A 17,034-nucleotide genomic window follows, 5' to 3' on the forward strand; every position below is an offset into this window, starting at 1 on the left:
ACACTCGGTCCACAGATCTACAGGGACCACTATGTCGAAGAACCCATCCAGGTCCTTCCACAGGCATTTCTGTACTTTTACAAACCTTTCTACCTGTCGGTACCAATCCACGGGCTTCTCGCGTAATTTTGGGAAGTCATTAGTAAAGGACACAATATCCTGTCTGGACCATGGAACGTGTACATATTTTCCACCTGGCACTTCGCGCATAGGGCATAACTGTTCTGGTTTGTCAGCTTCCTTTAGAACAAATTCGGGAGTTGCCTGCTTAGTCCTGGCCTCATCTTTTTTCCTAGCCCATCTGGCTTTCCATCTTTCCACATCTCCCCATTTCTGCAATACTGTCAATAGTTCTTTGACCTGTACTTTCTTTCCGGACACATTCAGGTTTTCTAAATCTTTGTCTGAAAAGTCTGCTCTGTAGAGTTTCTGCAAAGGTTTCGATTTTGAAATATCTATTCCCATGCTAGCAGCCGTGTCTGTCAATTTTTCATGGAGTACTCGGGCATTTCGGGTAAGACTTTTGCAAATAAACAGCAGCTCTTCTTCAGAGTAGGTATTTAATCTGTCTAATCCTACATTTCCTGCCATTAGTTCTTCTATTTCTACTCTCAATTTGTAGAGATCTAAAGGTTTCGTCTGTGGAGTTTGTTTCTCAAATTCTTGACTCCATCTTTCGATTTCCTCAGGAGTCACCAACGTGACACTTTTAGTACCCGAAGTTGATTCCATTTGAATCTCCCTCGTGTTGAAAGGATTATGTCTTTTCGGCATTCTTCTCCCTGTATTTCTAATGGGCAGATCCAATAGTGAGACTTCAGATTCGCCCTCACTTGTCTGTTCATCTACAATTAAGGGCTCTGGTCTTGGCTGTGCTATGACGGGAGTAATGACTGGAGTTTTCGGACTCCCTTGACGGTCCCCATACAACGGAACCACCGGTCCGATAGTTACTGGGATTGTCAAGGCTTCAGGACTGGTATTTAACTGGGAGATTTTCTGAATGATCTCAGCTCTCTGTTTTGCTAGAACCTCCCGCTCCTTTTCTTCCAATATTCTCTCTAAGGTTTTGTCATGTAACACCTGCGGGGTCAGAGTGGGAGCATAACTCGGGGCAGTGGGATGTGTTTCACTTGGTCCTTCGCCATAATTAGGTCTTGGGAACAAACTTCCTGTGCCTAGGGATCTTAGTTCCTCCTCATAATGAGGGTGTAGGAACGGCATTCCTGAACCTGAGGGTCTACCTACACCTCCGTAGGGAGGTCGAGAGCAAAAATCTTTTTCACGGGAGTATCTTGCCTCCCCACTAACGGGTATCTTTGGATAAATATCCCTCTTCTCTACAGGTCCTAGATTTTCGGGGTAGGGCGGTATGAAACAACCCCCTCCTGCACTGGCAGATCTGGCCTCCTCCGGGGGTGGAGGTCTTCGGAAAATTTCCCCCTCACTAGAAGGTCTACGGTCTTCATTATAAGGAGGTGGACTTCTTGTAAATATGTCATCTAACAATTCATCATCCGACTCTCCAATGGGCACCCAATGTTTACATTTTTCTGTCTTTTTCTCCCCTGTAGGAGGGCCACATGCTGGCATCATTGGAAACAGCCCTTCTACAATCATATTCTGTCTCCACTGTTTCATCTTCTTGGCGCGGGCTTCCTGCTTCAATTTTGGATAAAATTTTGTTAACCCTTTATCCATCCGTGGCTTATCCCTTTCGAAAGCCTCGATTTCCCATTCCTCTAGTGCTTCGTACTGCGTTATTCTAGGTCGGGGATGTAAATCATTCATTCGGGTTCTCAAATTAAATAGAATTCTGCTGTTAAATGTTCCGTCTAACGGAAAAGCCAATACTCCGTCATCTTTTGTGTATTCCGCCCAATTTTCCAACCATACACATGTGTTGTACCCTTTATCGAACATCATGAAAGATGCGGGAGTATTTGGTGGTGGGATTACAACACCTTCTCTAGTTTTAATCGGTTTGTCCTTTTTGAAAAAATTCTTTACTTTATTTACAAGGGACAATTTTCTCTTATTTCCGTACATAATGTCGGTTTTAACACCTTTCCACTGATCGTTTTCAAATCCCATATGCCGTGGATCGGGTCGAGTATGCGGTCTATACGAATGCCACATACGATTCCTACAAGTGACTTTGTTTATAAAATCACTTCCAATCAAAATGCGTCTTTTATTTTCGTGCGGCCAATAAAATGCACGAGTTCAAATATTTTCGACCAATGGGTGCGCGGCCCTTTCGCGAGACAGTTCTCACGCTTCGGCGCTCACCCCTCCTTTACAATTCCAGCCCCGCTACCCGCCCGCTGCGTCTACCAATCCCAGCGCGGCACAGAGTGACGTCAGAGAAGCTTCGCGACTGACTCCCTCTTTTACAAGGTAACGGAAACTTTCTTACTTTCTAAAGTGCTTAGTGCTTGGTTAATTCACAACGAATACACATTCGCCACTGTGCTCAAGTGTCTAGACAGGAAAGAAATGTTTTCACTGCAAGTAAACTACTTCCATTTACTTTTCACACACTACGGGTAGATCTCTTCTGCCTACCCTTCACTCAAGCATTAGAGAACCTGTTACTTCCCCAGACTCATCCACCTTTCCGGGATATATCCGAGCCTAAGGTTTCCCCAGCGAACCCCTTTGCCTTCACCCGAGCTCCGATGAACCTGCTACTCTTCCGATGTGACCCTCACTAGGTTATGCCACAATAGGATTTTCACCAATGAACCTCGTTGCTAACATTTATTCAAACATACATTCAGAAAAAACCCTAGTTAGTGCTTCCAGTTCTGCCTAACCTGCACCAACTTTCCTAAAAGCCAGTGACCTCAAACGAATGGATTCTATTCACCACTCGCTATTCAATTCCCCGGGGATTCCTAACAACATAAAAAACGTTTCACGTACGAATGGATTAATACATATAACAGTATAATAACAAGAATAACAATTTTAAAACATTTCATAATAATTTTTTTTTTCAAGTAAACACTTTTCAAGTGAGTGATCAATTCCCTTGAAGTGCCTACTCTTATAGCAGCATCCGACTTAGCTAGACTAACTAGATCTACCTAACCTTTAACTATTCCCTAACCATCCTCGATGCTACCAGAAAATTACTGATAGAGATCGCAGGTCACCCGACCAATAATTTCGCCACTCTGGCTTCGGGCCCATATGCTCCAATTCACTATATATACATTGATCAGATGACCTTACAATCTACTACCAATAATCATTGAGTCCCTTTCGATTATTTCCAGTGTACCCAACTTACCATCCACCGTTATGGGTACTTATGACCACGATGGGTCAGGGAGCTAGCTGTAAAAGGAAAGGCAGCAAAATACAAACCTCACTTATTGTACTTTTAATTTTCATGAAATGACCACGAACAACTGGGAAGTTTTTAAAACCTTTATCTAAAGTTCAAATTTCAGTGAGTATACCATTTATTGCGAGCAGACAAATCAATAACTAAGATGACAAAAATAACATATCCATATAGGACAAATGCTAAAATAAACATTTATGAATGCAAATATGAGAAGTGGAAAACAGGGATATACTAGGTAGATTCAGAAGTGAGATCTAATAATGGACATTCCTAAACTTATGCACGTATTAGAGTTATACTATTGGAGAAGTGTTTAAACTAAGGAAAAATTCAGAGATCCTATACATCTATAGGAAGAGAGAGAAAAGAGAAACACTATGCATCTAGGAACTACTTTAGTCAGATTTCTATGAGAAGATTATAAACCACATCAGCGATTTTGGGAAAACAATGGAGAAAATGATTTCTAAAAAGGTAGGGTAACATAGGAACATTGAAGTATCTCCAATAATAAATCCAAGATACAGGAAGGTAGATTGAATGAAGTTTAATCCAGGAATAAAGATCCCATCCACATACAATGCCAGCAGACATCAACTGACTAATAATAGAACATTCCCATGACAAGACAAGTGACTTGGCTAATGACATCTTTAGGTTCTATTAAAGCTACAGTGTTAAATATCACACATCTCCTTCCCTCCAAAACAAAATATAAACAAACATGAGATTATGCAAATACAGAACTATACAAAATCAGCAAGATAAGAAGGCCTTCTAGAAACACGCATAGAAGACCTAATATTTTCAGAATTAATTGCTTTATCATTAGTCAAACTCTTTTCTTTGGAATTCAAGCTCTCACCACCTTGCAATTTCTTTCTAACAACAACGATTCTATTTAGATTCCAAATGCGATGATCTTGAGTTTGCACTGCATTGTTTAGAACTTTTATCACTTTGATAGGCTTCATAAATTTTGTATCTGAACTACCCACAATGCCTGGACGTTTGACCATAACCATATCTCCAACACAGACAACAGTTTTCTTAACACTATTTTTAACATCAAAATATTATTTTCTACGTTCAGCTTTGTTCATCTCATTCTCAACAATGTCATCTTTGTTGCATACACATTCTTTACCCTTCAACATTTCATACTTGTTAACCCAAAAAGGCTCCACCTGTGTGTTAGGGATTCTCCCACGGAACAACAAAAATGGAGTCTTTCCAGTTGTAGCATGAGGAGTATATCGGTATTCTTCTATCTTTTCTAAAACACATTTTTTCCAGTCAGATGACAAGTTCTTTGCTAAACTAATAGTGTCTTTGATTACTTTGTTGAATCTCTCAACCATACCATTGGCCTCTGGGTGGTAGAGAGAACAAGTCTTATGCGTAATACCCTTAGAAGATAAATAATGTGCCATTTCTTTGGAAACAAATTGCACACCATTATCTGATAAAATGGTTGCAGGAAAACCTTCTCTATAAAATAACTCACCTAAACATTGAATAATCTTACCTGAATCAATTCCTGACAAAAAAAAAATCTCTGGCCATCTTGAGTACATATCAATGACCACCAGTATGAAAACCTGAGAATCCCTATGTTGTATGGGACCCACTAAATCCAATGCTATGTCCTGCCAAGGACCATTAGGTCTTTTCCTTAAAAACATAGGTTGCGTGTGCGTTTTATAAGACTTGTCACTAACATTACAGTGTATACACTCTCTAATTACCCTTTCAACCATTTTATCCATGCCTGGCCACCAATATGACATGCGAAGCCTCTCTTTGGTTTTGGATAAACCTGAATGAGCAACATGAACTAAATCTATCAAATCATTCCTAAGACTAGTTGGAGGAATCAACCTTGTCCCTCGAAACAACAGATCATTATCAACAGATAATTCACTGCGTACTGTCCAAAAAGGCTTAGTCGAAGCAGAACCTTCCCTGCTATTAGCCCAACCATTTTTCATTAAAGACATAACTTCACATAAAATATCATCTTTTTCCAACTCCTCAGACCATGTTTTCTCTGATAGAAATTCGTAATCAACAGAACAAACCAATTCATCATCTAACTCCAGATGATCATCATCTCCCAAATCACTCTTAGAAACAAGACGTGAAAGAACATCTGCTATACCATTATCTACACCCGGAATGTATTGAACACCAAAGCTATATTCTTGTAAACCAATAACCCACTTTGATATTCTGCCAGACACAAGATCCAACCCCTTCTTGCTAAAAATTTCCACTAAGGGTTTATGATCAGTGTGGACATCAAAGACTAGACCCCAAAGAAATTTCTTCAGTTTTCTCACCGCCCAAAACACAGCCAAGGCCTCCCTCTCTACAACAGAATAACGAGTTTCAGCGTCTCTCAAACTCCTAGATAAAAACATTATGGTTTGTATGCCATCAGGACCATTTTGCTTCAATACAGCACCTAACCCTTTTTCACTTGCATCAGTAACTAAAATGGACTTGATCTTAGAGTTGAAGCTTTTTAACGCAGGAGCCCTGTTTAGCCTTCGCTTAATTTCAATGAACTCATCCTCACATTGATCAGACCAATGAAACTCCACACCTTTCCTCAACAAACACCTCATGTTTACTGTTAACTCAGCAAAACCTTTTATAAATTTTGCATAATATTCAATCATGCCCAAAAGCTTCATGAGTTCAGTTTTATTCTCTGGTGCCACCATTTTGTTTATAGTGTCTACCAATTCAGGTTTAGGCTTCACACCTTCACCAGAAATATTATGCCCTAAGTAGTTTATAGAGTCAGATCTAAATCTACATTTGCTTGCTTTTATTGTGAGATTGTGTTTGCTGAATCTTTCCAAAACCATATTCAGAGTGACATCATGATCAGATACGTTTTCTGCAAAAATTAACACATCATCTTGATATATGCAAACACTAGGAATGTCTTTTAAAACTTTTTCCATCACTCGTTGAAACACAGAGGAAGCAGATACTAATCCAAATGGCATCCTCTTGAATCTATACGTGCCAAAAGGTGTAATAAACGACGTAAAATCTCTGCAAGACTCTTCTAGTTCAATCTGGTGGTATGCAGAAGAAAGATCTATTGTACTAAAAACTTTGGCCTTTCCCAACAATATTAATAATTCAGCAATATTAGGCAGAGGGTATCTGTCGACGATTACACACTTATTGAGTTGCCTGAGGTCGATGCATAAACGCAAATCACCATTAGGTTTTCGCGCTGCGACCACTGGAGCCATACATTCACAACCTTCTATTTCCTCAATGATACCATTTTGCATGAGTTTTTCAATTTCTTTTTTCATATCTTCTTTTACTGCTAAAGGTACACTCCGGACTTTACAACTCACTGGAATGGAATCACTCTTAACTCGTATCTTGTGTTGATAACCTTTGAGACACCCAAGAGTTTCTTTAAATACATTGGGAAAATTCATTTTTAGTTCACAAGAAAATTTGTCTTCCAACGGTTTTACTTCAATTGATTTTTCTTCCCCATCTAAAACACTAAGAATATTGTCTCTCAATTGAATGCAAGGATTGGCATTGGGGTCTAAAAATACTCCTAAGTCACCCTGGTGTATCCAGCTGATAATGCTGTCCCCCTTCCTCGAGACATATATTTTTCCAGACACTAGTCTAGATTTATACTCTATCAGACCTATAAAATAACCATGCAACTTTATAGGTTTTTATCATACCCTAAAGGAATGATGTCAGGTTTAAAAAGAGACACCTTCCCTTTTAATTTTTTTGTGAAAAATGTGTCAGAAACAATTGTAATTTTTGCACCAGAGTCAAACAATACCTTGGTCTTTTTTCCCTCAACAGATATTTCATCAATAGGATCAGCTCTTTTACGCGGGCTTTCCCCACCATCGCCAATGGTTTGAACCACCTCAATATCACAATCAGATCCTGAAGAAGTCCTCTCAAAAATTTCTACTTCTTTCACTTTAGGTCTACTTTTTGTTTTGCATAAAGAAGTGACATGACCTTTTAATTTGCATTTGCCACAGGTTTGTTTCAGAGCTGGACATTTTTTATCATTGGCCAGATGACCAGGTTTTCCACATCTAAAACATTTAATTTCATATCCACTCTTTTTAGAATCTGCCTTGGCAGGATCCTTAACATATTTATCACTTTTAGACCTTACTATTTGAACTTTATTCTCTTTTTCAGTACTTTTTTAAATTATAGCCACACATTTGAGAGAATGCTCTATACGCGTTTTTAAAAGTTTCCAATGCCGACTACGCCAGTGAAGTATCTCCAATAATAAATCCAAGATACAGGAAGGTAGATTGAATGAAGTTTAATCCAGGAATAAAGATCCCATCCACATACAATGCCAGCAGACATCAACTGACTAATAATAGAACATTCCCATGACAAGACAAGTGACTTGGCTAATGACATCTTTAGGTTCTATTAAAGCTACAGTGTTAAATATCACAAACATGCTATGAAATGCAAATGTAAAAAGGACTTTAATGAGATGCAATGATTGCGGAGAAAAACATGGAAAATTTACATATGCAAAGGGTATGTCTTTATTGAAGCAAAGACAGAAAATAGGAAGGTGCAGTTTCAAAGATTTCAGCAAGATATTTACCTAGACTGGTGTGAAAACCAACCCTGGCCACGGGTCAGTTAAGGGCAGGAAATACCCCCAGGAAGGATAGACATCAACGGAACAGCAGGTGCAGAATGGACACCCCAGGACAGGACAGGAAACCCAGATTAGGATCAGGACAGGACCACCAGGACACGACCAGCACCCGCAGTTCGGAAGCAACGCCTGCGCTCCACCCTCTCTGCAGCTATCAGTCAGAACCCCGATTGGGTTAGCGAACTCCCCAGCAAAGTGCTCCACCAGCACTTTAAGGTTTAGTAAAACCTTAGTCTATGGTCAATTTCGGACAGAGTGCTCCGCAGCGCTCTGTATCTTTAGTCACCTATTGAGTGCGTTGGGTCAGTGACAGGTCAGCTATTCGGACAAGTCGGACAAATTCCCTAGGTGAACCTAGGCTAGATATACTGTTTTGGGACAGGGTACCACCCCCCAAATGTTGCAAAGTGTCAGAATCCCCAATTTCGATTGGTCCTAAGGTAGGATTTGGTTAACACACCAATCAGAACAGACTATTTCAAGACTTAGTTTGCATGTTAAGGTGCCGCCTAGCAAGATTGGGGTTCTCACGGAAAAGTGTCACAGAAAACAATGAATATATTCATTTGTTTCAACAAGGGAACACATTTTCCCATTCTCCTGGGTCAGAGGTAGCTTTCTCATGAGCATCTTGACTGTGGCTGCCAGCTGGCTGAGTTCCACTGTCCAAGGTTGTTTCTTGCCTCGCATCATGAGCATGCGCGGAAGGGACCTTCAAGAAGGCTCACGACCCATTTGGACCCCCATTTCCCGCGATACATGAAAAGTAAGCGAAAACAAATTAAAACACAGGAAATAAATGAATGTATTACATGTCATGATTTCGTACTTCAGTTTTATCATTATAAAAATATACTATGCAATTAGATATTAGTGCAATACTTAACGACACGAGAGCAAAGGCACGAGCTTCACCACATGGTTATGTTTGAGCGGCCTTTCTAGGCTATTACGCATGCGCACCCTTTCCCTCTCAAACTGTGACTGCGTCATGTCCCGTGACTATGCCTAACGCATGCGCAGAAACAGAAATACAAGCAGCGTCCATTTTTAGGTACAACGGTTATTTATATTAGTAAAACACATAGGCAAGCTTCGCTATCACACACGTATTTTCAAAATAAAGATATTAGTAAAACGTACATCTTTGTTATGAGGTTACAACCGATTCGAGGTTCATGAATCGAGCAAGTCGCGATGCGAAATCTTGCTCTATCAGTCCCATATAGGTTTCTTCTTGCAGAACTAATGCAAGCAAATATTTATCGGAAAATTACTTGGCTAAGGTTTATTAAGGAAATGACCTTTAAACTTGATCTAGCGGTTTTATGGAATTCCCCTGATGATGCTGCCTCTATTTCAACATCCACTATTAAAGATAAACTAAAACTCCCTCTATGGGATGAGGAATTGAGAAAATGCAACCAGGGCAGCTGCACAGGCAGCTTTTTAGATATCAATGCAGTCCCATTATTTAGCCTTTTTTTTCTGCATACACTGGGTACCACCAGCACTTTTTGTCCCACCTGCAATTTAGATAAGGACAACGTTCATCATTTCTTCTTCTTTTGCAAAGCCTATGATTATCCTTTCAGGAAGTGGATTACACCTATGTGCATTTTGCAAGGCATATAGAGAATGGAACATGCATTGAGAATAAAGAGAATGGACACTGAGGAGAAGATCTGTATCAGTGTCGCTAAGTTCTTATCCTTTGCAAGGATCATTCGCAATAAGGTCCTTGCTCTAAGGCCAAATCATGTTATAGTATTATCATAATTGATATGTATGAAAATCTGTACTGAAATGCTGTTTTGCACTTACCACCATTATGACTTTTTTAAAATGGTATAGGCACACACTAGTTGCTGGTGCTATTATGGGGTTGCTGCTAAAGATTTGCACTTTATGAGATCCTTCCATTTTACTTGCACACTATATCATATGGTAATGAATTTTGAGCTTACTGATGAACTTTTATATTGAGATATATATATCATGTATTGTTTAATGCTATTTTAATATTGTTTATTGATTTTAATACTCATATTTTACATGAGGATGTGTTTTTTATACAATGTGTGTCGTTTCAAGGATCTTTGAATCCAAAATAAACATTTTTGATTTGATTTGATATGGAATATGATACCATCACTGATGCTCAAGTCATAGTTAAATCAGTTAACTATAACTGGTGAATTTCAGTGTATTTTTTAGTTTAAAGTGTTGTGTTTTAACTGGCTTTTTCACCTAACAATAGCGTTCAGCAACTGTACATACTTTGTAGTCTATATGCTAACATGTCCTTGTTCGGATAGATATATAGACATCACTAAGCTACAAGTACACATGTGAATACTACAACATTTACATGCCATTGACTATAGGGATGTCATATGCAGTAGCAAGGCACTTTTGGAGTTAACATGAAGGGAATGTAAAAGTATGATACTTGGGATTCCGAGGTCCGTGAGGGGTGGTGACTGAGAGAAAGCATAAAGAAAGATGGAAAATAGATAGATTTTGGAATTAGATACAACGGATCTCTTTGGGTTAAATGCGGATGTAGAGGTGTTTATGCATCTCTGAATCTTCAGAGACAGATTGTGAATAAGATTTCTTACCTGCGATTGGATTCTTTGTATTTATATCAAGTGGTTTTTAAGACATTTGTGGTTTGTTTTTGTTTCAAAAAGTCAGGAAGTTTGCACCAGATGAGTTATTGAAGAATATAATTTTCAATAAAGTTGCGGGATCCAAAAGAGCCCCTGGGGGTTAGATGTATTACAAAATTATCAACATGAATATAATTGTTGGATAACTTGTGTACATTATTTTCCCCATTTAAGTGCAACAGTGTATTATGCCCTCTGGGTCTAGATGATTAGAAATGTATTTATTATATTTTGTTAGTTTTTCAAATTTCATATCCATTTTAAGCAAAACATGCTTATTGGGGAGCTCGATGATAGTAAATGCATTTAAAAATAATTACTTAGAAATGCCATGTTGAGTTTAAGATACGGGAGAAAAACTGTTGAATCATTGCGATTTTTGGTGAGTACGCATTGTTTTTTGTGATTAATACCTGCAAACAAATGAATTTTGAAGTATTTCTTCTATGTTAATAGCACGTGGTGAATATACATACAAGTTCGAAAAAGGCACTCTTTATGATCAAGGCTACAAGAAAAGAAGTCAGTACTCCACTATTATAAGTTATTACAGTCGAGTGCTGACATCACATTGCCTCTGCTGCCAGAGCCAGCAGCTGAGGTGAAAGCCAGAGCCGGTCACAGAGCAAAATTGATGCAACCTTTTAAAGGAACAAAAAATTGAAGGTTGCTTTTCTTTCTTCTGCTCTTCTTGATAGCTTACAATGACAAGTAGAGGCAGCATGTTTATTTTTTGCATTCTTTCCACTGAGAAAAGCTAGAATCTTTCTGCATGCTTCTACACATTCTGAGCTACTGCAGCTTTTTAGTTTTTTTCAAACTGATGTGTTGAACTGTTTCTAACATCTGGTTGCAACAAATACCTAACAGGGTTTTAAATTTTCCACTAAGGGTTTTATTCCTTTAGTCAATAAACAACAAGATCCCTATACCTGGGGCGGTTAATACATTTCAAAGACATGAGTACACATCACTCAGGTTGTATTTTTTATTTACATACCGAGGTAAACCCCTGCTATCTATCGCAGTGCGGTATAAATCCTCTAATGTCTAGTTTTCCCCACTTAATCTATTGTTCCAAAAAAATTAATTACTGAGGTCTCAATTCAAACAGTGTCCAGGGTAATGTCCAACCAATGTCTGCCCTCTTTACTGGCAGTACATCTATCCACACTTAACCACAAGTGCACAAACCTTAAAAGGAAAAAAATGTGTGGTGGAGAGGAAGGCACCTGACGGGCGAACAACCCTCGGGGGTGTTGGCAGATGTTACCAACTCAATGCCCCTTTCTCATCATCGGTTGCCTTCCAATCCGAAAAGAAAACAAAGTAGGTACAACACATAAACTGAAATGCGTGTAAAGGTGCAACATAAAGAGTATAACAACATTAACTCATAACGGACAGAGTGACATAAAATCAACAGCCACACCCACTCAATTACTTTATTCTTCGTTTCAGTGTGAGCTGATGAGTTAAAAAAGAGGTTGGTAGCTTAGTATCGCCTACCAGTACCTGATACCGACATGTTTCACTGCCCCAATAATTTCGGCAGATTCATCAGGGTATTCAACACTCGGTCACTGCACCAATTTTTTGAACATCCTTTCTGGACACTGTTGAGTTGAGACACAAATAAAAACCAGAGACATGCCCAGTAGTCAATATAAATTCATAGGTTTCCACAATAGAGTAATGGTTGCAAATATCCTTATAATCATATGGTTATACAATTATAATTACCCCAGGCCAGCATGGGCAACTCATACCGGCTGACCGAATCACACTTTGACTCGTTTAAAAACGATTGAGGTATCAATCTATAGGAAATGAAACAGGATATGAAAAAGGATATTATGGAACAACCAGACCTTATACAACGAAATTGCACATCAGCGCTAATTTCTATCGTTTTTTTGTGTCATAGTGTTGAGGACATGGGGCCCGTGGCAACCCTAATCGCGCGTTTTAACCGAGAGGCGCGGGCGGATTACAACCCCATAATCACATACATCATAACGTCAAGGTTCCCTTTACCAATGCGTGGGGCACAGGGCACCCGAGACATGGTGCGCATCGTTCTATACCTTCGGCCCTAGCTGCGTAGTAGCGTTACTTAAAGTGACTGCTCGTTTGTAAATGCAGCTTCATGCATCCGTCTACCATCCTTTAGGACAGTGATGGGCAACATCCGACGTAACAGAGAATTAATTGAAAGCAATATTAAATCATCCTTTGTTTCATGTTCTCATAAAAGTATTCATGTTTCCCAGCCATGTACTTGAGTAAATACACTCATAAGTGATTTTACATGTTTGTGTCTGAATAGAAACTGGAGGACGAACTTTCTAGGGCGAAAATTGCATTGCAGTCGCGTGAGGACCTCTTACAAGTTGTCGAACTGCAACATATCACGCTGGAAAATGAAGTAGAGAAATACAGAGCATCTAGGACCAGGTAAAAAAGTGCAAAAAGATACCGATTTCTACGTTTTTTTAAGTGCTGTTTAGAAGCACCATTCCACATTGGTTTCATGAGAGATATTTTGCTTTTAATATTATCTTGTTAAGCGATCTAGATGGCTCAGTGAGTTAGGCGCTTGTTGCTGACAGCGGCTAAGCATGTGATATGGCGTGTTACCAACCAGTAGAAGTGATTACTGAAAATTGTTTTGAACATGGCAAAACGGGGAAAAACAACTTCTGGGACTTCATTGCAGATTCCACAGACTGGTTACTGGAACATTATTTTAATGCTGATTCACCATTTACACTGTCAAGTAACAGGGGAGTGGATGTGGTGTAATGGCCAGAGCTGCCGAGTTTGGAACTGATGAACAGGGTTAGAGTCTCGACGTTGATTAACATACTATGATTCTGGGCAAATCATATAATCTGCCTGTGCCTATAAAAAATTATTGTGAACTTGTGTAATGTAACTGGTTCTCATGCAAGGCATTCCGATACCTTCAGGTCGAGTTTACGCTATATAAAACTGCAACCAAAAAACAGTTCATCTAGGCAGTGACACCAACAAAAGACATGGCCATGCATTCATCCGCCCACTATATTCTGTAGTAATTTAGAATTCTCATGGTACCTGGAGGGCATGATGCTATCACTCTATTGACAAAAACAGTGTGTGTTTGAATCCACAATATATATATATATAGTTATTTAGCCTGATTTGAAATGTTCGGTGTCCAATTTATTTTATTTTATTTTTGGTCACATATTGCATCTTGTAAGGATTACTGTATGGACTTTGGAAATGTGGATTTTAACCCCAAAGAAATGTGTGGATTTTAACCACTTTATATTGTTTGAAACAGACCACAGCAGGAGTAATGTTTTGGAAAACAGACTACAAAGCACTATAATTGTAGTATGTCCTTTATCTCTATGATCACATGGTGTAATGCAAGAGAAAGAGAAAAAAATGTAACTTGAAAAAAACTGTGGAGCACCAGGTATTTAACTGTGGTAGTCTTACTTACTGACTGTCTGTGAGCAAGGGCGGATGCCCGAAACGCGTCAGATTTTGTTAGGCTCAGCTTTTAAATAAACTTCTGTGCCTTCAATTACGCTGGATTTGTGTGGTTTTCCTTGGTCGTACAATACGGAGCTTTGGGAGGCTGCAGCTGTTGCATTCTAATTTCGGAAGGTGATTGCTTCCGAGACGAATCCACTCCCCTTCAAGTTGGCTGCGGTGTGCAATCAGTTCACACTTTCTTCCTGGAAGGAATTCAGTCAACTACAGCCCCCGTGTTCAAAGGGCTCAAGTCACTCGAATCAAGGAAATATATCAGCGACGTCTTTGACAAACCGGGCGGCATTTAACGCTGAGAAAATATCCCTTGTGGTGAGTGCTCGTGAATTAAGTGACACGGTGGGGAGGAGTATCCGGCACCAGCGCGTGACCCTGGGAGCTTCATTAAGCTCGGGTCTTCGGACGCTGAGACATTTCAAAGCAATTTTGAGCCTATCGCTATGTCAGCTGAAATTCTTCGTGGTAGAGAGGCGGCGGCTGCTGCACTCTATTCTAACCTGCCGAAAGTTACACCAAACTCAAGAGCAAATGATAAAGCGGACCCAACGGGGAATGACAACACAGCAGAAAGCCAAATACCATCGGCGCTTAAAAGACTTGAGAAATGTATGTACCAAGAGATGTCAAAATGGTGGGAGCACAAATCGCTATCAATGTATCTAGAGGAAAATCGTGTGCCACGTGGGTTGCGCATTTTACTAGCGCCCAGTTACGACAAGCCAAACTCTAATATGTTGAAAGAATGGGGCCAAACAAACTTAGAGTCTTCCACCAAGCTAATACAAATCCTAGTAAAATATGCATCCATTGACAGAGAAATACTAATGAAGGAGATAGAGGAAATCAATGACCTGTTACAAAAATTTGAACCACATGAGATCATTACCAAAACCCGGAAGGAAATTGACGAGCGCTTGCTTAAACAAGAGGAAAAAATCAAAGCAAGAAAAATCTATAAATTCGCCAGAGATAAGGAGGACTATGCCCAAGGTCGAATATATACTTTTGCGCGCAAATTCGATAGTGCCAAACGTACAAAATTTGCGCAGCAAGCTCAGCAGGCTAAACAGGGCAAGACCTTAAATCAAGCGGGTTCTTCTACTTCGGCCAAGATACCATCTACAATGTGTAACAACCAGGAAATAAGCGACAATGAATCGCTAACAAGTGGCCCTACATCAGATGAGGAGGGCAATACTCCATGGGATGCAAATTCATTGATCCTTGACCTAGGCGAGGAAGTGGATTTTTTAGTTTCGGATCGGTTACAGACTTTAAGGCCTCGGACCAAACATCAACCAAAGGGGCAGCAGCAGCAACAAAGCGAGCCAGATGCAACAAAAGGAGGAGCGAACGCCGGAAAAAGCGCAAAATGGCCCAAAAAAGCAAAGCGGCAATATTGGCGCAAAAAAAGATAAAAGACAACACTGTTATCAATTTATCTACCGTTACCATTACTGAAGCGGAAAAACAACTGTTGAGCCTGGGGTTAACTTACTGCCCAGCATCTGACTTTAATTACGCAAAAACCTGCGTTGATGTTTACCTATTTATCAGAAAACTTAAAAACAAAAAATTCTTTAACATCAAGGAAGGCTTGAATGAAAAAACATTGCCGGCAACACAGAGACTGTGAATACTCCTCTGCCATTACCGGCTAAAGACACTAAAACGTTGTTGGCGCTGCACCATCTGGCCTCCGACAACACATTATCTCCTGATACTATTTCTACTCAGGATGAACTCAGAGTTGCTTCCATTCCACAAGTTGAGGCTAACATCAGCCCATTTAAACCTAGGTCAAAATTTAATCCCACTATGCCTAGGGATTCAATTGATGTGTTCCAGGATCTGGTGGTTGAGGACCTCAAACGACTACATCACAAGATCAAACATAAAAAACGCTACAAAGGTAAGCATGAAAGAGATTATTTCTCACTCATCAAAAAATTGGGCAATGACCACAAAATCATTGTAACTGCTGCAGATAAGGGCGGCAATGTAGTCATTTGGCCCCAAGAATCATATATTGAGGAGGCAAGGAGACAGTTAAACGATCCAACATGCTATTCTAAAACCAACATTAAACATTTCAATGATGCAAAGGATGTTTTAAAAAAACTTTTGTATAAATGCAAAAGAGATGGCATGATCTCCTCCCAGGAATTTGAATTTCTTCATGTTGAGTTCCCTGTATTGCCCAAGTTATATCTACTCCCAAAGATTCATAAGCAGGTTACACCAGTCCCTGGCCGGCCTATCATCTCGGCCATTGCGGGGGTGGCGGAACATGTCACACAATACATTGACTATTTCCTGCAGGACTTGGTTAAAAATCTACCTACTTATGTCAAGGACACTGGCGATTTCATTGCTAAAATTAAGAACATTCCTTGGAGCAATGATATGTTAATGATTACTTTGGACATAGAATCGCTCTATACGAGCATAGAGCATACATCTGGTCTTAAAGCACTGGAATTTTTTCTTGGTAAAAGACCCATGAACTGCTACTGTCACAACAAAGTACAGATGGAGTTAACTACCTGGTGTCTGAATAACAATTTCTTTTTATTTGGGAATGATATCTATATTCAGAAGCGTGGAGTTGCTATGGGGGCCTGCTTCTCTCCTAGCTATGCGTGTTTACACGTAGGCTGGTGGGAGGAGCAGGTCCTCAGGCAGCAACACGCATACATTTTTGATGAGCATGTTTTGTTGTGGATACGTTATATTGATGA

At 39.7% G+C, this 17,034-nt stretch overlaps 1 protein-coding gene across 1 annotated transcript in view; it reads left to right on the plus strand.

Moving 5' to 3' along the window:
* DEUP1 (deuterosome assembly protein 1) overlaps positions 1-17,034 on the plus strand; it is a 444,549-nt gene that overhangs the window by 174,807 nt on the left and 252,708 nt on the right. The window contains 1 exon segment of the mRNA XM_078658866.1: positions 13,074-13,243. Coding sequence (XP_078514992.1) covers positions 13,074-13,243 — 170 coding nt within the window.

This window comes from Lissotriton helveticus, chromosome 8 (assembly GCF_964261635.1).
Source record: "Lissotriton helveticus chromosome 8, aLisHel1.1, whole genome shotgun sequence".
Lineage (NCBI taxonomy): Eukaryota > Metazoa > Chordata > Amphibia > Caudata > Salamandridae > Lissotriton > Lissotriton helveticus.